Source organism: Cuculus canorus, chromosome 5, assembly GCF_017976375.1.
Source record: "Cuculus canorus isolate bCucCan1 chromosome 5, bCucCan1.pri, whole genome shotgun sequence".
NCBI classification, from domain to species: domain Eukaryota; kingdom Metazoa; phylum Chordata; class Aves; order Cuculiformes; family Cuculidae; genus Cuculus; species Cuculus canorus.
This window is the reverse complement of record NC_071405.1, coordinates 37,927,563-37,948,643: the sequence shown is the minus strand read 5'-3', so window position 1 is coordinate 37,948,643 and position 21,081 is coordinate 37,927,563. Positions and strand designations below refer to the sequence as shown.

Below are 21,081 nucleotides of genomic sequence, written 5' to 3'. Positions count from 1 at the left end.
CACAGTTGCATCTGCGCATCCAGCGCTGCAGCAGCGCCTGCTGCCCCAGAGCCTATGCTTGGCTGTGGATGTTATACAAGTGTACCAGGAGGACTGGCACCGTTTTGGCCAAATTTAACCTCATCACAAGTGCGAAACCCTCCCTCAGTGGGAGACTGTCCCATTGGCAGAAGGCCAGTGTGGGCTCCCACAGGTCTTGTCCCCAGTGAGCAGGGACACAGCGCAGCCAGAAAGTGTGAGGATCCATCACCTCAGCCCTGGGCTTCAGCACAGCAAGAAACGGCATGACTTTTCATAGCTACCGTTGCAGCCCGCCTGCCCCGACAGCTTGTGCTTCCCTAGGAAGGGAGGCTTTTTAAAATGTTTTCACCAGCTGACATTTAAGTATGAATAAACAACTATTATGCATGCACTAAATATTCATGTTTTACAAGATTACCATTACACTGAGGAATTATTTATGAAGCTGCTGCTCCCCACTGGGATGAGAGGACCCAGCACATTGTAGCCAGCAGCAGCCCCTGGGCCTGCTGGTGTGGCCACGGCTCAGCAGCAACTTTGACATTTCTTTCTTGCCAAAGACTGGGGTTTCCCAAAGTCTCCTCTGGGATGTAAAGGCAAGACACCCTGCTCTGGAAGCTGTTGTGTCCTGAACCTTTGTGTTCCCATTGGGACTTTTGGTAAACCCTTCCACCCCCTCTGCAGCAGGCAGAAATGGGGACATCTCTTCAGCCACCCCAGGGCTCCTGTTACTGCACCATGTGTGCTGCCCAGGCAAGATGCTTCACTGTATCTCTAGGCTGTGCTCTGCAAGAATTTAAGAAATAAAAATTTACAAAAAGAAAAAAAAATCATGACAAAGATATGCTCTTTTTCAGAAAACCAAACTGCAAACATAAGTCCTTCATTCTGCCTCCAGTTAAATTTTATACTGTAATGGGATTATGCAAAAACCTGAGTGCTGAATATTAAAGGGGTTACTTAGGTTAAATAATAGACTTACTGAAAAGCCATTCTTAAAGACTAGTGGTAATGGCAGCATCGTCTCTGCAACAGCACAATTTGCACGTGTGCCTAGATGCACTGAGGTGTTGCAGCCTGTCCTCAGCCCCAGCAGCCAGCCGTGGACAGGGTCAGTCCTCCCCTTCCAGCAGCTTCTATCAGATGGTGTGTTGGCCATCCATCGTCCCTGAGGTGGAGGCCGTGACTGGAGGACTAACAGCTGCAATGGGACCCAAATCTGAGTGGAGAAGAGTGATCTATCAGTTGCCAGGTAGATCCTGCTCATGGGCTGAACTTGTAGAGTGGCAGCACTATCGATGATTTTCCTTTTACCACCAACAGCCTAGATGTAACTACACTATGGCTGAAGGCAAGGGATAGACACTGATGGCAAAGTGCATAGGGAAACACTTTAAAGGAGAGAAAAAAAACTAGGTGAGCTGCAGAGGGAGAGGCAGTCTGGAGGGAATTAGCAAATTCTCTGACTCAGTTCTCCTGCCACATGGAGGCGCTTGCTGCCAGGATGCACACAGGGCCACAGGATAAGCCCCAGAGTGAAACACTGGTGTTGAACAATGTTTTCATTAAATAAAAGCACAATTTTCTGTGGTTTCTACAGGGATGTCAAGACCTTTAAGTAAATAGCTGATTCTATTTAATAATAATAAAGCTATTCCTGAGGTAATTTTCTTAGTAAAATTGCCCATAAAAGCTTGGGTTGCATTAGCAACATCTCTTTACAGCAGTATTACCAGCAAGGGCTGAGGTGAGCAGCAAGCTGGGGGGGTAGGACCCACTGGGCAGCACCCCAGCAGCCAGCACTGCAGGTCTTGGGGGCTGGCAGGACCCATGGGTTTCAGGACAACCTCTTGCTGGTGACAGGACACAATTGCCCTGCGTGGCTGCATCCTCCAGGTGGCACAGATGCACAACTCAGACCACCAGTCACTGTGGAAAACACATTTGTGGCTGATGCTGCTGGGTGGTCAGCAGCTTGAGTGTGGGGCAGGATGTTGGGATGCATCCCATCCAACAGTTGGGATGTTCAAGGCTAAGGTTGGGTTGATGTACCTCCAAGAGCATCTACCACCTGCCATCCCAGCACTGGCCTTGTTAGCCTACGTGAGGAGAACTGATTTGCCTGGTTGGTCTTGCTTTGACACAGCTTGGTGATAAGAAAAGGGTGAATTATGTGTACTTTGCAGCACTGAGAAACAAAAGAAGCAACCCAATAACTCATTGCTCTTCTCAAAATAAATTCTTCTTTGTTACCAGAATGTTCATACCAGGGATCTCCTGAGACTTTGGCTTTATATTGCCCATCAGCACCGGGCCTAATGGCATTTTTCTGCATTGCCACCGGGTGTGCACGGTGCCTGTGGCCCTGCTGCAGCCCACCAGCATGCTGCCCTGTGGCACCCACCAGCTGGCAGCAGCCGCACAGGGCCCTGTCTGTGCACCACTCTACAGCTCTGGTGGCCAGACAAAGGGTAAGATGTCCAGGGGGCTCATACCTGGTGTCTCCAGGGCCTGACGTATGTGCAGAGTTGTCCTGGGCAGCAAGGATGTCACCTGACACATGCCAGCAGAAAGAGGTAGGGGCTGACGGCAATGCCCACCCTGGTCTCATTGCAGAGGGGCAGGTGGCTTGCTGGCTGCATAGAGTGGATGTCCTGGGCTGTGATATCATGCTGCTGGCCATGCCTTGGGCCGAGTCCAGGCAGTCACAGTTATGGCTGGCTACAAAGTTCTGGAGGTCGACTCTGCACCGCATGCTGTCTCCACCCAATCCTCCTGCTGCCCCTGCCCAGGCAGAAGGGCATTGCCCTGGGTCTGATGGGGCTTGTGCTGAAGCAGTGACATGGCCAGGTACAACTCCAATGGCTTGCAGATATCCATGAGCCCGTCTTTCGAGTCTCCCTGGGGCAAACTTGAGCTAGGGTCACAGGCTCAGACCATCACACCTCCCCTTGCAGGAGCACCTTCCTTTTACAGTGCCCCCCCATCTCCCCTGCATCACCTGGTAGAAAAAAATTGCCCATGGTTTAGAGAGGGTGCACGTGTATGTGCCTGGGTCTGACTCATGCTCCTTTTCCAACATCTGACCCATTTCTGCCCAGCAGCATTAGTCTTTATGTGTTCAGCTAATGGTGCTGTGGGCAGTGGTAGGAGCAGATCCAGCACGGGGCAATGGCATGGGACCTCCCAACTTTGGGGCTTAGCTGCTAGTATGGACAAATGCCCCAATGAAAGTGACTTTTCAAGCCTGAGGTGGAGGAAGAGTTGGCCATCAGGAGAGAGGATGAACAAGCAACGCAGCAGCAACTTAAATAATCTGCCACAGAATGCCCCATCTGCCCAAAGACTTCGCTGGAGAGGTTTTGCTGGGATGGCCACAGAAGCCTGCACTGGCCTCAAGGCTGTGGGGCTCTGGTCAGTGCAACATATTTATATTTGTATTATTTATATTTACACTAATACTAATGTCTATATTACTTCTGAGATGTTGCAGAGTGCTTTTGTGGAAAAAGTGATCCCTGTTTTGGGCACTTGTCCTCCAATACCTCACAATAATCTATCAATATTCAGTACTTTTGTCTGCAGCTGATCCCCCATTTTGATCCACCTCTCCAGCTCCTGCAGCTTCTCCAGGACCAAACCCTACTCTCAGACACTAGTCTTCCTCCTCCAGCTCTCCTTTGTTTCAGATTGTCACTAAAAACCTTCTTCAGCATCACAAATTGGCCACCCTGCCAGGTGTCTCAGCCTGGCCAGAGCTATCCTTCACATCCTTCAGGGTTTCGCTATTAAAACCAGAGCAAGACAGAGAGACATATGGAGCCCCTCAGCTCCTGTAAGCTGAAACACCTAAATGGAGCTGTGCAAACCAAGGACCCCCCTAGAAGCTGGTGTCTCCAGCAGGGGCTCAGCTCTGTCCCAGAGGGTGCTGCAGGCGATACCTCACCCTGGGGTCTGGTTTGTGCTGCTTATAAAGAGCAAAGGAGTGTGCACCCTGGCTTTCCTTCCCTTGGTCGATTCAAATATGGCTTGACGAGAGAAGATGAGTGCCAGCAGAGAAAAAGCTGGAGCAACCTGATGACACGGGGCACAGTGAGACAGGCAGATGGAGACCAGCCCTGCATTTGAATGGTTTCCCCTAGCAAAATGTTTGCAAACTCCTCCTCTGCTTAAAGGCCCATTTTTGTGTGAGAGGCTGATGGTGGCGACACCAGTGGCAGGAGTGGCATCACCTCACTGCTGTCCCTTCCCTTTTCGAAACACTATTATAAGCTCAACGCAGGCCGACTCCGATACCATGGAAAGCAGTGATCACTCAAATAGGTAGAAAGCCAGTGTCCCACAAATAGGGATAGGCTTTAGCAATGTGGCACACAGTAAGCCAATCAAGAATTGAGCCAGAAACTAACAGTCACAAAAGCCATCTCCAGCAACACCACATCCCCTAATCTCCAGCAACACCACATCCCCTAACCTAGCAGGGCATCAGCCCCAGGGACTGAGTCACCAATGTCACCCACTGCCATCACAGGGCATTCTCAGCCCTGTCCCACCACCCCTCCCACATCCACTGCAGCTCCGTATGGCCATTGAAAAGCCTTACTGTCTGGGAGCTGTAAAGGGCTGGAAGCAGGTTTGTTTGAGGAAAAGGCTTTTGAGCAGTTGCTTGGAGGATTTGCTTACAGTCATCATCCCACATCACATCAGCGATTGGAGAGTGAGGCACAGGGACCTCACCATGCTGGCAGACAGACCTCAGCAAGTTCCTGGGGTGCAGCAGGGGCTGACATGGGAGCACTCCTTAAGGAGTCTGAGGAACCTGTTGGTGTTGCAAACGCCTGCCGCTGTGCCCACATGTCTGCTGATTTCCATACTAAAGATGTTTACTGTATATGTTTGCCGCCAGGGAAAACTGCTGTCTACGACTCAGCTATGTTACTGGAAGGGCAGCAGTGGTATTTCTTCTGTTGTGAATATTGCATTTCCAGGACCTGCTCCATGGCTTTCAACATCCTCCTTCCAACTCCCCATGTCCTCCCCGGGCTAATTAGCAAAAATGCCTGGTTGGAGTGATGGCCCCCTGGTTGGGGTGATGGCCCCCTCCTCCGCATGGCAACACCACACCGAGACACTCAGAATGGCATGAGCCATCGCTTCTTGGCATTAAGAAGCATGGTTTGCAAGCCAATGACAGAGGGATGAAGAAGTGCAAATACAGCATTTCCTGTAAAGTAAATTAAGCTAACAACGAGGTAACAAACTGCTGTTAATATTAGATTAACTTGTTTGGCAAGATATGAAATCAGGCAAGCTGGATTGTTGATAGCAGAGTCCTCAACATCACTAATGCTGCGCAGGGAAGTATAACATCCCTCTGAAAGACAGAGGCATGCACAAGAAAAAAGTATTAAGGCTGGAGGAAGAGCCAGAATCTGTGCAGCAATTACACCAGCATTAAAGATGAATGGAGAAGCAATTTGAGATTTTGATTGCCTTTAAATACTGGCTTCTTTTTAATCTTAAAATCAGACTGTGCTCTGATCAGCCACTAGACCCAACCATTAAAAAAAAAAAAAAAAAGATCCTATATTTTAACATTTGTAGTATGAACTTAAAATATCCCTTGGATCTAATATAAGTAGGCAAATGGGAGATAATACAGAACTTTAAGCTAGTTGTGTGCTGTTGGCAGCTCGCAGCGGTTGGGCTGACTTTGGGAATGATAGAGACTGGCGCACGATAGAGACTGGGGCAGAGGGGTCATGGGCAGTTGTGTCCTCAATGGAGAGACCCAGGCGCAAGCTTAAATGTCATACTATATGCCAGTGGTCACTAAAGTGATTAAGCAGTGGTTATCTTTAGCAGTAAAAAGGCTATCTGCTAATACTAAATGATTAGAGTCTAAAATGCCATTTACTCTGCTCTGATTCCTTGAATGAATATTTATGCCAAGTGATGACTATAACACCATCAAAAGGTTTCCACGCTCTGCTCCATAGAGTGGAAGTGATTATTCAACAGCAGGTCTGCACTCCAGCACTTGTTTCTATTAAGCAAATTTGCAGCGTTCAGACAAAAATTCATGATTGCATTGTCCTCCGGGGATTTTTATTTTTAAAGAAATCCCACTTCCAATGCTCTCCAGGGCGTGGGCTGTGGCAGGTTGGCCTTGTCTGCTGCACAGGCACAGAAAAGGAGATTTCCTCCTTGTATGTTTTTAACATTTAAGACAACTGGACATTCGCTGTACCTCATTCAACAGCAAGAAGCTGTGTCCTGCCTCAGGCTTTCCTCTCAACTAACCAGCCACCACCCGGGGCTTTTGCATGCAGCAGCATTGTGAAATTCCTCATTAGGAGCAAAGAATCGGATCTACAGCCATAATGACAAATCAAGAGAGCTGCACATCAAAACTTAAGCTCCTGCACCCTGGTGAGGAGCGCTACCTGTGTTTTGCAAGGGCAAGTGCAGGGAGGCTACGAGATGCCTGGAGTGCCATTGCATAGGAGTCCCAGGCCAGCATGTAACTAACCCCTAACCCGCTTCCCCAAAGAGAAGGGTGTTTTAGCAAGGTGTGAGCTTATCCTAACTGCCGTTGGAGTGGCAAGGGAGTGTTCCAGAGTGGCTCGCATCAGGCATCACTGAGCAAACCAAAGGCACGTTGGCATCTAAGCAGCACACTGCTGGACCTTGTGTTTGGTGTGCGCAACTAGAAGGGAAGTAATACCTTCACAGTGCTGGCCTGTACCAGCTCAGCCTCCAACCACACTCCAGCTGGAGTGTGCAGGACTTGGTTCCTGCCTTGTCCTGGAGGCACAGGTGCTCTTCACGGGGATTTGCTCTTTCATGACACACCACCCTCTGCAGGAGAGACTCATGTTGTTCTGGTAATATCCCCTGTGACTGCTAGACCTCTGCATGCTCCCTGCTCCCGTGTATGCGACCTGCTCTCAGGTAATGGTGATAACCGTCCTTCACCTTTGGCTCCAGGATTCCTCTATACCACGTTGCTGTGCTGCCAATAGCATATAGGTGGCAGCCGTCGAGACTAGACCTTACCACAGCTGTTTCAACTTACTGCTTATTTTGTCCACAGCCCATTTTTTTTCTCCAAGTTCCTGGGCTGTCTTCTGCTGGGTTTGGCTGATGACCTGTTGCATTATCATCTACCAAGACCTCCTCACCAAGCCAGCCCTATCTCCAAACGCATCCATTCATGCCCAGCTCAGACACAGCTCCCCTGCAGAGCCAGCATGGGGATTCACATACACAGCAACACATGGCCCACACCGACACATGCCATTTTTATTCATTCAGCAGCAGAGTGGGATTTCCCACACAAGTGATCCACTCCTCCAGCATGTTCCTACCTCTGGGGTGACACTTTGGCAACTTTCCCAGCAACATAGGAGAGATGTGGCAGCTGTGAAGCCATTAGCTTGCATTAGCCAAGCAGCTCTGAGAAAGTTACACTTTCTTCCTCCCCTTATTCTGAAGACACGAGACCACCTAAACCAAGAAAATTGCTTTCTAGAACGTTTAAACATCATTCACTGAAAGACTTTTTTGTTTCTTAAATGGTGCTAAAACTTTCCTTCAGAAACTAAACAACCCCACCAGCTTGTTTGGTTAGGGCTTTTGGTTTGCTCTGGTTTTACTGCTTCCACCCTCACCATGGCACAAAACCTGCGTGCTGCCATTGTGTGTTGAATTACAGCAAATCTCATGGGCAAAAAGGTATCTGTCACTGTGGAGCACAAGCAGAGGCAGTGGAGGGCTCACAGCTCATTTCAAAGCAAGGAATCAAAACATTTGGGCAGCAAGCTGCTCCTTCAGTATCCCCAGCATGGCCATGCGTAATAGCCTCTAAAAAAAGAACAGGAACTCTACAGTTTCTCAAAAGACAGCCTTTCCCACCCCAATAGGCACTCAAATGGAACAGCAATTGTAAGGCCGCCTATACATAGGTGGCTATAGGTGGCTTTTACTTGCTAATCCAATTTTATGGGAATAAAAGGAGATGAGGCCGTATGTTTTATAACAGGTCTCCCAAACCAAAATGTCTGTTTATAAAGAGAGATCACTCAACCAATCCATGTATCTGTGGTAGTTTCCAATGACAGGTAATATTTTGAAGCTTATAAAGTCTCTAGTGGTATTTTGTTTCTGTTTAGCTACTATGCAATATAAGTGTACATAAATGACTCATGCAACAGGCAACTGTTACATGTGTTTGGTGTTTGCAATTCAGAGAACACACATGCAACCCATGACCAGTAACCTATTAAGTCTGGTCAGGAAAAAATACTCAGGAAAGGGGGATAAATCTAAGGAAAAACAAGACAAAATAAACAAAAGTTCAGCCATCCTTTACAGCTACTGATTCACTGTATTAAAATGACACTCACCATACAAAGAAACGCATTTGGTACAGTCCAGCAGATTGCACATGAATTGCATAACCTCGAAAACCATTGCATAAAGCATCACAGCAGGAACGCAGCTCAGAGCTTTTCTACAGGAAATGCTTCCAATCTGATCACTTTTGTTACGTGGGAGGTCAAAGCATCTGGCACAGAGTAAGCAAAATGAATTGCAAAAATAGACGCTGCATCAGCACCCGGTTGCATTTCAACCATCACACCAGCGCTTGCAGCAGCTCAGACCTGGACAAGCCAGGCCCCGCAGGAAACCCCCACTGCCCATAAAAGCCTTGAAATTAATATTCAGATCAATGCCTGGTCAACTGTTGGCAGGGCTGGAGGGAGCCTGTTCCTCTCAGCCCAGACTGGAGACATTGTATCAGCCAGCCAACAAATACTCCTGCCTATGGAAATGCTTTGTATAAATTCATAGCGAGGGGACTCTCAGCCAGCATCCCGGCACTGCGCAGCAGACCCTGTAGGACCCAGCCAGCAACACTGACTGGCGGTTCCCAGCCATCACCCACCCACACGCTCATTCCTTCCCACTGTACCACCCAGCAAGCAGACAACTCTCCATGCACTTTGAGCAGAGAGGTCTGACTGCAGCAGCATTCCTTCCCCTAGTTTCTGTGTGCAAGCTCCCGCTTCTGCTTTTATTCATGTAGCTTCCAGGAACGTGTGTATATATTTCTAATAGTCTGTTCAACGAGCAGCACAGGAAATACAGACTTTCACTGCGTGAGGAACAAACCACAGCTGAGCAGGAAACATTCATAATTTTTAATTCACACCAGTAATAAAATTGCATTACATTTTTTCATAAAATAAATGTTCCAGTTTATATACAGAAAACAGTCTGTACAGAGCCCTCCCCCAGACCCCAAAAACTCACAAACATACAGGCAATGCAGTGCTCAGCTAAGCAGGCACAACCGTACATCTAAAATTGTAACTGCTTTGTGTTGGGGGGGAAAGTACTACAATGTATAGTCCTCTCTGGACCAAGAATTAAAAAAATATTGCAGGCAAGCTGACAGGCGCTCTCGCTGCTCACGTGGCCAAGCACCCATCCCGCAGTGCTTCAGCGAAGCAGGGTTTGTTATTGAACCTGGGATTCGAAGCTCCCATTCAGCTGCCCTTCCTCATAGTCCATCTGACACAAGATCATGTTGTTCTTCAGGAAAAATTTGTCTCCCACACAGAACCTGGAAGATAAAAAGAATTAACAGGTTTAAGTATGAACAGAGGACGGAACAGGGGGAATTTGAGGCAGTTTGGGTTCAAAGGTGACTCTGGGGACCAGAGTTCAATTTCCAGCTCTGCCAGCGGCATGGCACCATGGGAAAGCCTGTGTGCCTCTACTTCCTCATCTCCTCCCCGCATTCGCCATAGGGTTTTGCCATCCCTTTTCCCAGCTGTGGCACAAAACAGCTCAAGAAATCAGACCCAGGCTCTGCCGGGTCCCACACCAGCAGTGGGAGGAGACCCAGAACAGTGAAGGGATTTGTCTCTGCAGACAAGAGGTGTCAGCTCTACAACCGGGAAATCAAACAGGTGATATTACACAGACTATTTGAAGTTTTTGCTGGTATCTACATTTCTAAGGTCCCCTTGGGTGAGACAGTATTTAAACTAATTTCCAGGCAAGTACTGGCTATTAAGTCCGTCCTCACTGCCTTGTGTACAGTGCAGAACAATAAATATAAATTTCCTGGTGGCTGGACTCCTAACCTTTATCTTCATTGAGTGAAGGGCGCTGCTCTCTATATACCATGTAAATTGTTCTGTTTGTATTGAAGTTGACAGAAAGGCTTGTGATATTTAACAATTTTATTTGACCATTAAGGTCAAAAAAGTTCTACACATAAGATCTGAGAGCTGCAAATTGAAAGCCACTAGCTTTTTCGCCCTGCCTGCTTGCTCAAGAATCAGAAGCTAATCTTTACTTCTTAAGATAACAAATAATGCTCTTTGCACCCAGTTCAGGGGCTGTTTTTTTGTCCATCACACCAGTGGGGAGATGACAGACCACAGCGCATGGCTGAGCCTCCCTTCCCCAAGTGCTGAGTCCTAAATCAGCCTTAGATCACTAAACCAGAGCATCAGCCCATTCCCTGCACGGGCTCTGAGCCCACGGGAACCAGTACGAACCAGTCTCTGGCAAGGCCAAATGTTACTGGGCTTTGAAGGAAGATCAGTGGAGATGATCCTGTCCTCAGGAGACTTAGACCTCAAATGCCCATTTCCTCTGTTCCCAGACAGATCTGGCAGGGATGTCACCTACTCCTTGTCCAAAATGCTTTCTGGATTTTTAACCTGGACAGCTTCCAGCAGAGCATTCCCATAAAACTGGTTATTTTGCACTACAAAGAGCAGGAGTGGTCATTTTTTGATCTGATGTGGGCACAAATTTTCTCCAACTGGACACTTCCAAATTGATTAATTTGCCAAGCTGGTACAGAGAGAACCGGGCATTGTTTCTTACTTCATACGATTTCACTGGAGACCTTCCATCATCGTCCCTCTGCAGCATGTGTGTTGGTAGTACTGAAATTCAGCCTTTTTTGTATATTAAAAAGCTAAAAATTAATATCTATTTAAATTAACAGCTTTTATGCTAGAAGGTGTACTGCACACACTCCTTCCCCACCAGTAGGTTTACTCATGATAAATAACAGACACAGCTGCTCGGTTTCTGCTACTTATCCCTACCTTACATACAACACAAATCTCTAGAAAGAGATAGATAGGCAAAAATTATTCTGGCCAATAGCAGCAGCAGCAGTTGTCTCTTGCCAAACTTGGTTTCAGTCTAGAGGAATCAAAGGAGGACTTGGGTGGTGTGTGTATATATGAGCACATGGGAAATAAAAAGCATAGCAGGGGTACCCTGAGACCCTGTGAAATTTCAGGAGAAGGGCTTGATTTACTTGCAAACAACTATTTCTTTCTACCTGCCAGTCCTGCAAAACCAGCAGTAAACTGGGATCTCTCTTCAGCTGATGCATCACAACCAGTGACAGAGTACTTAACGGGGCAACTTAAGACCAAGTTGCATGTGTCCCAACCCATAGCTCCTTTGAGAGCAAGACATAGGACAGCACCAGCAGCCCCTATGCTCAGGTCTGTCACAGAGCTCATCCAGCTGATATAGTTCCAGCCAGCAGCAGCATGAAACTGGTGCTGAACCTGCACTGCCATTTCTGCAGTGATTTTCTTCTGAGCAAACCCACATTTTAGATAATGGCAACTCAAGCAGCTGGATTTCCTGCAACCCTTGTAATACCGATCTATAGCCAGTTACAGCAGTTACCAGCAGTATTATGACAAGCAATGTCGACCTTTTAACAGTTTAAAGTACAGCAGGCTGAGTAGCGTTGTAGAACTTGCTGCAAACCTGATGTTTTGGAGAACGAAGCTAATGAAATGACTGCACACTTGGTTAAAAATGTTAGAGATTTTTGTTCTGATGTCTCCACATAGACACAGTCTAGCTACAGAAGAAGTAAACTGGAGGAGAATTAAAGAAAAGGCTTCATAATCTTCATAGCTGGGGAATGAGGTGGGTTTTCAAGTAGAGTTTCTGATTCAGAAGTTGTTTTGGCATTCACCTCTGCAATTTTGACTTTAGGGTTGTTTAACTCACTGTTTTTGGTTCAAGCTTTCAATGCCATCTCTTACAAGAGCGCTTCCATTCTGCCCTTTTGGGGAGATCTCTAGAGGATAAGTCACAAAAGTTTGTAGCCTTCTGCTCACAGCCAAAAATAATAATTACTCCAGTTACATAGCTCTACACTGTCTACTCAGCCCATCTTTCAGAAAAACCCATCTCCCCACAACTGGGCAAATCCCTTGTGCATCAAAGCACAACCCTGCCAGAATGGGAGATTACCTGCTTTTTCCTGCCAGACAGTGACAGTGCGTGGAGGTTATTTTAAGGGCAGACTAGCACTTTGCACTGAGTGCAATAACAGCATTAGCAATCAGAGAGGGAATAGAGGGAGAAAAGTGCTTTGGAGCCTTCGTATTAAAGAGTGAAGTTAAAAAGAAATTCCTGAAAATGAAAACTAGGTGGTACTATGCTTTTCCATGAGAGAAGCTAGGCTAAAGTAGGGGTTTGATGACAGATATCCTACAGACCAAACCCATCACTTCTGTCTGCATAACCCAGAGGTGTTACCTCTGCCAGAAGGGACATTTGAGAAGCTGTAACCATTGGACGGGTGTGGAGCTTGGGAACACCCCTCTCTGTCCCAGGCTCCATCAGCAGGCTGAAGAAACTCCAGCCTAGCAGTGCTCTGCAACACTTTGGAGTCTGGTGGCAAACCCCACTAACAACCAGCAATTTCAATTGTGTGAAGACGTACAGTGTCGAGGAGGGAACATATTAGCTCTGCAGACAATCACATGCTGCTGATCAGGAATCACAGACGTTGCAGGAGCATATCCAAAAGTGGCAACATAACACTGGGCAACCGAAAGATTTAGTGTGACTTTTGGAAAGGAGCCCAAGGCCAGGAGCCACTAGATGTCACTGCCGCCTCAGTGCTGCCACCATGCCTGTGGACACCACCAATATTAATAGGAGTTCTCTACCTCGAACAAACTCTGCCTTCAATAACGTGGTTTAGTAAAGCCACCTGGGTTATAAATGGCTTGCCCAATTCTCCTGTTCCATGCTGTGGCACCAACCAGATGCAACCCCATTCATCCCCACGAACTAAGCCACTGCCGGAGGGGAAGGAACGAGTATCATGCCCCAGTTTGCAGGGTTTTGCATTCCCAAGTACAATTTGTATGGCTGCTTCATTAGAGATCCTACTGTAACTTTTGTTCCAGGGTGAGTGATGAATTTTTAAGTCAGGCTTTTAGCTTGACATTTACAGAATTAGGTTCTTCATCTTCCCACAAGTTTTGTCACCTCTCTCCCACATTCACATGGGATGAAGCATTGCCTCCTAGTTTCACCTCCAGGAAACACAACCACAGGTCCAGAATGGGAATCCTAGCACAGCCCTTGGGCCCTGGGTAGTCACTACAGCCTAACTACAAAGCAGTAAGAACAACAAGCAGTTTCAGGCTTGTTTTGGACAAGGATGGATGGATGGATGGATGGATGGATGGATCAGAAGGTGACACTGCATCACACCTGGCTCTGTGGTCTTTTACTCTGCCTACAATCAACAACAGACAGGGCACTAGGATTATTTTTCACAGCCCTCCCAAACTCATCTGGCTACAGGTAGCCCAAGGGAAAACTTTGTGCATGAACACTTACTGTACTCCTTAAAATACATTTTCTACTGGGTAAAACCCAGCAGAAATACACAAGCTCCACTCAAAATCGCACCACCAAGATCCCCTATTAATTACACAACTAAAGGGACTTGTTCTTAGTGTTAGAAAGGGCTTATCTAGAGTATTTTCTCCTTCCTGACCCTTCTCTTTCTCCTTCTTCTTTGCCGTCCTCACTTTTGTGCATGTTAGAAACCCGACTTAAACAAAATAACATCAGTTTGCCAGAGGAAGTCCAGTCTTCATCGTCTCTATTCTGCAAAGAGGATAGATTGTGAAAGGACACTGAAGCAGTTTGTTTTATTCAGCAGCAGCTGTGCTGCATACAACCTTGGCCAGATCTGGTGTCTCATGCCCTCCCCTTACCCCCCTAATTCCCACCAGCTCCAAAGGGATTTGCAGTGAAGGGGCTACAGGTACTTACACGCATCACCCAGGTCAGCCTAACAAACCAACCCACACCAGCAGGCTGTGAGCCCCAGACAGGCAATGTGGATCAAACATTTCCCCTATTTTGCGGGCAAAGGTATAAATTAATTTGTGTTTGTGTGTATAATAACTGTGTCCTCACCGCTGGTTGCAGAGCTGACAGGCAAAGCAGTCCAAATGGTAAACATTATCTCTGGCCCTCATCACCATCTCAAAGGCAGGGATCAGTTTACTGCAGGCAGCACAATTCCCGGTGGTACCAAAGAGCCTGCCAAAGAAGCACAATCATTAGAAGCCATTTTAATTAAATGGTGGAAGGACTAATTAAGTGTAATTAGCAGTATCAAATACTGTATTGCACCAATAAATAGAAGTTCCAGTCTCCATTTCGCTGACCAACCAGTGTGCAGGAACTTAGAAAAAAACTGCCTGGTGAGCAGGCTCCAATTGTCAAGATGAAACTTCATTTGGTTTGTGAGCTGAGGGCTAATTTGCTGTCTAATGGAGAAAAGCATTAAACACTTACAGCACTATTCTGGGCTCACAAAATTTCAGTCAAAACCTATGTCTCTCTGCAGTGATGGGGTACATGCTTGGAGCCGCCCATCCTCCCCCACGTGTGCTTGCCCCATCTGCACCTGGCCACATCCTAAAGGAGGGCTGGCAGCCTCTTGCAGCAAGACACAGAAGACCTGCAAACTTTGCCAACTCTGGCAGGCAATGCTATAATATAGCTCAGGAAGAACCTCACTTACCTGCTGTTTAAAATGAAAAAGCACAATTTCTCTTGTGATGAGTGCAACAGCATTTTGCAAGGCATCGCAGAGAGCAAGCCTTCCTTATTGGCTGTGCCCCTCTCCTCCTGCCTCCATGTCCCTCCCGGGAACCAGCTAAGCCCTTCCACCGAGGCCTGAACAGCATGCTCAGCCGTTCCACTTCAGTTCCTCAGTCCTCCAGGACATCCCTTCAGCATTGGAAGCTTTGTCATTTTCATCTTGGCTTTCACTATCTCTCTCCCCAGATGTCTGCTGCTGTTACAGCTCCCGCCTGGGGACTCAACCAAGACTGCAGCATTCTTCTCCCAGCCCCCTTCTCCAAGATGTCCCTGCAGAGCCCTGCATGTGCCAGGGGCAGCATGCCACCGTGACAACAAAGCCCCATGAACCTGCCAGGGCATGAATCAATAGGCCACAAAAGTTTCATTCAAGACTGTGGTCAATACGCATGTGCTTAGTTACTTTGCTTAGAAGATGACAAAAATCATATTCTTGGGTTGATGAGCCTCAAGACGTATGATTCCCGCTGACCATTAGCTCTGCATGTGCAACGCGTCACTGCCTGCAGACAGATTTGGGCTCATGGTTTGTTTCAAGCCATTGGTTCTGGCTGATTCCATAACACACAGAGGAGACGCATCAGGAAAATCTATAACCAATTTCTAAAACTGCAATTTGCCAAGCTAATCAATACTAATTATTACTGGCCAGTAATTGTGAATTAAAACACCCTGCAATGTTACAGAAACCTCTACACAACTCTCCCACCGTGCTGCGCTACCAAAATCAGCTTGCTCTTCAGCTATAAAAAAAAGGCTACCCTTACTTTTCATTAGAAGTGGTATCAGCGGTCTTTCAATAGGCCTGGCTAGAAAACTCCAAGACTTCCTATGAAGAAACAGCACTACTTTTTTCCTTGAAAGTTGAACAACGCAAACCAAACAGAAACACTTCTGCAGGACAGAAAAAACTCCAAAGGGAGTACCAAAACTTCCTCCCCTTTGACTCCATCAAATGAGGGCTGAAACGCAGAGTAAAATCCCAGACATATAGTTTGCATTAGCAAACTCAGACTATGTAATCGGTACCCGGGCAGTCACTTTCTCCCTGCAAGCTGACTCCAGCTTGGTCTTGCTCCCCTAGGCAGGAAGGCAGGGGAGATGGCTAAGCGTAGTGCGTGGCTGCCTAACGCCAGCAGACAGGACTGAAAAAATGTGGCACTGAAAAGCGTACAGGTCTCCACCCTGAAACATCCTGGCTCCCATTCAGCACTCGCTCACAAATCAAGCCATTAATACAGACATCCCTCCCTCCCCCAACTTAGCTGTCCCCTTCCACAGTACCTCACTTGGGAATAGCAAAACTTGACAGCTTTTGCCAGGGTTTTGCCATTTTCTGTAAAACCAGACATCTATTTTTAAGAGTACCCATGTCAGAGCTAACTCAAAAATTGAGTCAAACATGTTAGGCAGGGAAACTGGGAGTTTAATCCTAGATTTGCTCTCTGCCCAGCACTGCTACATGCACAAGTATAAAATATCCATTATTCATTAGCATCACAGTTGTGTGGAGCTCAATCTAGATTAAACAAAATAAAGGGGCCCCAGACAGCACCATTTGCATTGTTAAGCAGGCGCTTTTCTTCAGCCTTCAAATAGGAGACTTTTCTAAATGGAAATGATGGGGAAATTTGGACAGATGTTCACTTAACTATTTAAACAGTTAGCTTAAGAAACATGAAAAATGTATTTGGCATCGTAGTCACCTGTCTCCTTCCAGGGGCTTTGGGGGCAAACCAATTGTTAAACAGCTCTGACTGTTTGCATAAGATCTGAAGCTTATGTTCTGTCCAGCTGAAATCGTGTTGCCTTCTAGTGTCTACATAAACATAGCTTCCAGCTAGTCAGTGTGCTAATCTTTTTCTCTTCTATCAAGTTTCACAGTCCTCCATACCCTTCCTTACCCAACAGACGAACGTTTCACACTTATTCCACCACTTCCTAATTTTAATCTGCTTTTCAGGGAGTGATTTGGAACCCTGTATATTCATCATGCTTCTAAAAATATGTTGTTAACTTGCAGCTCAGTGAATGTGTTGTTTTTGTTTTTTTTTAAATCTGCTGGAAGAAAAAGCAAAATAAACACAGACTTTTGCCTTTTTTGCTTGTAAAAAACCTGCCAGCTCTGCTACCTACCTACTTAGAAGCGACCTGAGCTGAAACTTTCGGAGGTGGGGAGCGTACGTTTTTGGAGGGGGGAGAGAAGACAAGGGGGAAAACCTTCCCCAAGCCCCATCTGTGGTTAAATTTAAAATAACCCCACATGAACAAACTGATCTGCATTCTGTCTCCAAGACACCTTCATAACAGATGCAATACTCTCTCACACATTCACACACAAAAAGTTGAAGCACATGAGAAAAAAATCTATTAGAAGATGCTCAGCATCTACTTATCAGCTTGCAGCCATTGGCATAAAAGAAGCTGGAAATACAGAAAGGTTTCAGTTTTGAGTTGTTTTGCTTCTTCCAAAAACCCCATTTTTTTCATCTCCTTTTGAAGTTAAAAGGCAATAATTTTTAAATACAGATTTATTCCCCCTTATGTAACAGGAAGACCTAGCCAGCTTGTACAGAAGCATAGACTATGCAGACTTAAAATTCAGCACAATTAAACTTTTACCCTGTGGTAGTAATTATGTTTAATGGCTCTTAGCCTGAACTTAACCATGTCTATTGTTGTCAGCCAGTCTAAAAGCAGGAGTTTGTCCAAGGACAATTTTCTGTAGTTTATAGGCACACTAAAAACCCCGCTATGTGCTGTTCTCATTGGCCATTGATGTCAGTGTGTATAGTAAAAATTAAAGCTAATTGGCATACAGGAGCAGCAGTGAATGCAAATGAATTAATGGGAAAAGAAGGGAGAGCTCCTGGAAACAGCAGGCAACTGCTGAAGGATGATTTTTATGTAGTCTTGTCTGGACTAAAGAGTAGCTTTCTGCAAAATGATTCAGACCTCACCAACTCCATCTATATACCTGAAATTAATTAAAACTATAGTAAAGTCACAGCACCTGGCAGATTTTGGAGAGAAAAGAATGGTAAAGGATCCTTACTGTAAAGAAAACAGTAAGAAACTTCTCATGAGAACACATTAAGTTTAGCTCCTTTTAACAGATTTTTCCTTTTCCAACAAAAAACACGCAGGGTAGATAAACTGAGAACCCAGTTGCCTATTTCTGTCACCACTAGAAACAACAATCTGTTCTAGCCATTGCCCACAAGAAGAGAGTCTCCATTTCTTCTATCTCAGTCTGGTGTCTGACAAGCTAGCAGCCTGCAATCAAGAAAGTGGTAGAAAATATTCCCTCCACCAAAAGAGTGAAAGTTTTGGGGCACTTGACTTCAAAGGAGACAAAAAAAAAAAAAAAAAAAAAGCAACCAGGACAGGCACTTATAAATAACGAGTGGTACAGAAAGGATAGGTTGGAAGTGTCAGCCGGATTTTTTTTAAACAACACAAGTTCAAAATTAAACAGTTGAGTCTAGACTGATAATTCCCCAAAACAAGAGGCTCTATCAACATTGAAAAGTAAGAATTCTGACTTGAAAGAGGACTAAATGCTTATCTACAGATAAATATCTACATTTGCAGATATGGTGTAGAGCTACATATTTCTCTATATATTTATATATCCATGTTATCTGAATACATATATTTTAGAACAGCTATCAAACCCCATGCTCATATCCTCTCCAGCTAGTAGGTGAAACAGGTTTTCCCATACACCTTCCCTACAAGCCTCCTGTCATTTATTTCCTAGCTCCATCAGGACCTGCTGTAGAACAAGACTTACTTTACGTACCTGAAACTCATCATCAGGAAAAGAAAAGGTTTTGCCCCTACCACTTAAAACAAACCAACAACTAGTCTTCCAGTGAGGACAGCTTTTAACAGCTTGCAGTAAGCATTCTTCCCATCTGTAGATGTTAGAACTATGATGAGCTACAAGCCTGATTTGACCAAAGTACTGAATATACCAATAATTGCAGGAAAAGCCTGAATGTCACTTAAAAAGATAAAACAAGTAAGCTTAAAAGCAACTTCAGACTCCAGGTTCCCCACTTCCCTGTAATCAACCTTTGTGTAATATTCAGATAAAGTCTCAGTGATAGGTGTTTCAACATGTTAAATAAACATGCACCCTCCTTTCAGGGCACTGTTGTCAGTGTTGGAGTGGGAAGTAAAGTTAGCTGAAGGAAAGGAAATGCATTTTGATACTAACGAAGTTGGTCAAACTGTCCTCTCATGAAGACTTCAATCCCAAAGAATTTACATCTTGCATGCTGAAGGGTTTGGTATTCATGGACAGCATAACGGGAGGAGTTGAAACAGCACAGTACAAAAAAGCCCTCTGGTCTGGTGACTGCACTAGTTCAGAGATTACTGGGCATAAATTTCAAGGTTGCTCAAGGGCATCTGTTTTCAGTTGAAGAATGTATCTGATTGTTCACTTATTATTACTCCTTTGGTCTCTCCCTCCATATTTGTAGTAGATATTTACAGTGGTGTTGCAACTCTTAAGAAGTAGGAGAAGTCCAAGTCCTTCTCCCCTGTCCCAGCCTTCCTTATATGGTGTAACTGAAGCCACCAACCTTAAAACCCATCTTGGTTGTTTCTGGCACTGTTGAACACATGCAACAAGGTCCTCTTAGAGGAGTTTAAAAACAGCAATCAGAAAACCAAAAGGTTGAAAGCACTAGACACATGCTAGTATACCACATCCGGGAAGAATTGCTCCCCACAAGCTTTTCTCCTCACTAGGAGGTTGTGGAGAGGGGATTGGGGGGGGTGTGTGAAGAAAAAAGGTAAAAAAGCAAGTGAACAAACCAACCACTGCTTGTTTATCCTGAAAGGCAACGGGCTGTGAGAAAGTCCTGGACCAGGACCAGGTACTATGGATAAAAAAGAAATCTCTGCTTCAGTATCCAAAAGCACAGAAATGTTGTGAAACCCATTGTATTTTGAGCATAATTAATCCATCTTAAAGTGCGTAGATAGCAAGTATAGAAGCGAGGGTATCCTACCTAGCATGCAAGACCTTCCTATTGTGATGCAAGAACGGAGCTTCCATTTTGCAATGTTTTTAGGCCCTGAGCAGATACCATTTGTTCAGCCACACTGCATTTAGACCTCTCCTTCCCATGCTGAATGTATTTCAAAGCAGGCAGGGCATGTTCTCAGTGCACGCACGTGCACCGTGCTCCTCTGGTGGAAAAACAATCCCAAAGACTCTCCCCTTGCTGCTTCAAAGGTGTTGCAGCTTCTGCAGGATGAAACTACATTCAGAGTATTAGTGATGTTTTTGGTAGATTAACTTAAATTCTGCTAGTTTCAGCACGCAGTTGTCAGTTCCTGAAGACTTGTGCTTACACGTCCAGCATGGTTTTATTGTTCAGCTTAGGGCCTTTGTTAACAACTTGGAGAAGCCCATCAGAAGAAGGGCATTTGCCTGTGCCCTCCTGTGCCAGAGAGCAGGGGGGCTGTGTTTGTGCAAGACTGCTTTTCATATCCTCAACAAAATTAAACCTTGCACATTTGGTGGATACAAAGCACTATCTAAAGGGCTCCCAAAGCAATACATTAACAAAATGAACCCGCTGGGGCATTCAGAGCAGAGCAAAACCAGTTTCCAACAGCTGGAAACCCCAGTACCAGGCAGCTGACTCATTTGGACTGGGAGCTGCCCAGGGTGGAGTTCAAGCCTCCACGATACAAACAGTGCTGAAAGACACCAGTGCCTGGGGATGGCAGTCCTCCCAGGATGTCTGACATGGGGTGCAGAGGGCTCTTCCACCTGCCTGAGGCACTGACTCCACACTCAAGTTGCAACATCAACACCATCCTAAGGTTGCAGCACCAATGCCGTGCTGAGGTTGCAGCACCAATGCCGTGCTGAGGTTGCAGCACTGATTAAAACACGTGGTGAATGGGCAAAAAGAATTTCCATGAAATCCACCAAGAACAGCATTAGGGCTTTCCAGAAAGCCCATCTCTACTGCTGATTCATACCATTTTTTTTATGCAGGTTTTGAGCTCTCTTTAAGTCCAATTAAGGCCCTAATCAGTTTAAAT

The 21,081-nt window shown here is 45.9% G+C and overlaps 1 protein-coding gene across 14 annotated transcripts in view; it reads right to left on the bottom strand.

The window, feature by feature from the left end:
* Positions 1-8,972: 8,972 nt before the first annotated feature.
* The window catches only part of LMO1 (LIM domain only 1), a 343,783-nt gene continuing 331,674 nt past the window's right edge, over positions 8,973-21,081 (bottom strand). For 4 of the 14 annotated variants that reach the window (XM_054067504.1, XM_054067502.1, XM_054067503.1 and 1 more), the window contains 2 exons: positions 14,314-14,439; positions 8,987-9,652 (listed from right to left, as the gene is read on the bottom strand). In XM_054067504.1, the coding sequence (XP_053923479.1) occupies positions 9,547-9,652; positions 14,314-14,439 (232 nt within the window). In that variant the 3' untranslated portion in view covers positions 8,987-9,546. Of the gene's footprint in view, positions 9,653-14,313; positions 14,440-21,081 lie in introns of all 14 variants that reach the window. The other 10 variants (XM_054067492.1, XM_054067493.1, XM_054067494.1 and 7 more) reach the window with 6 other exon arrangements.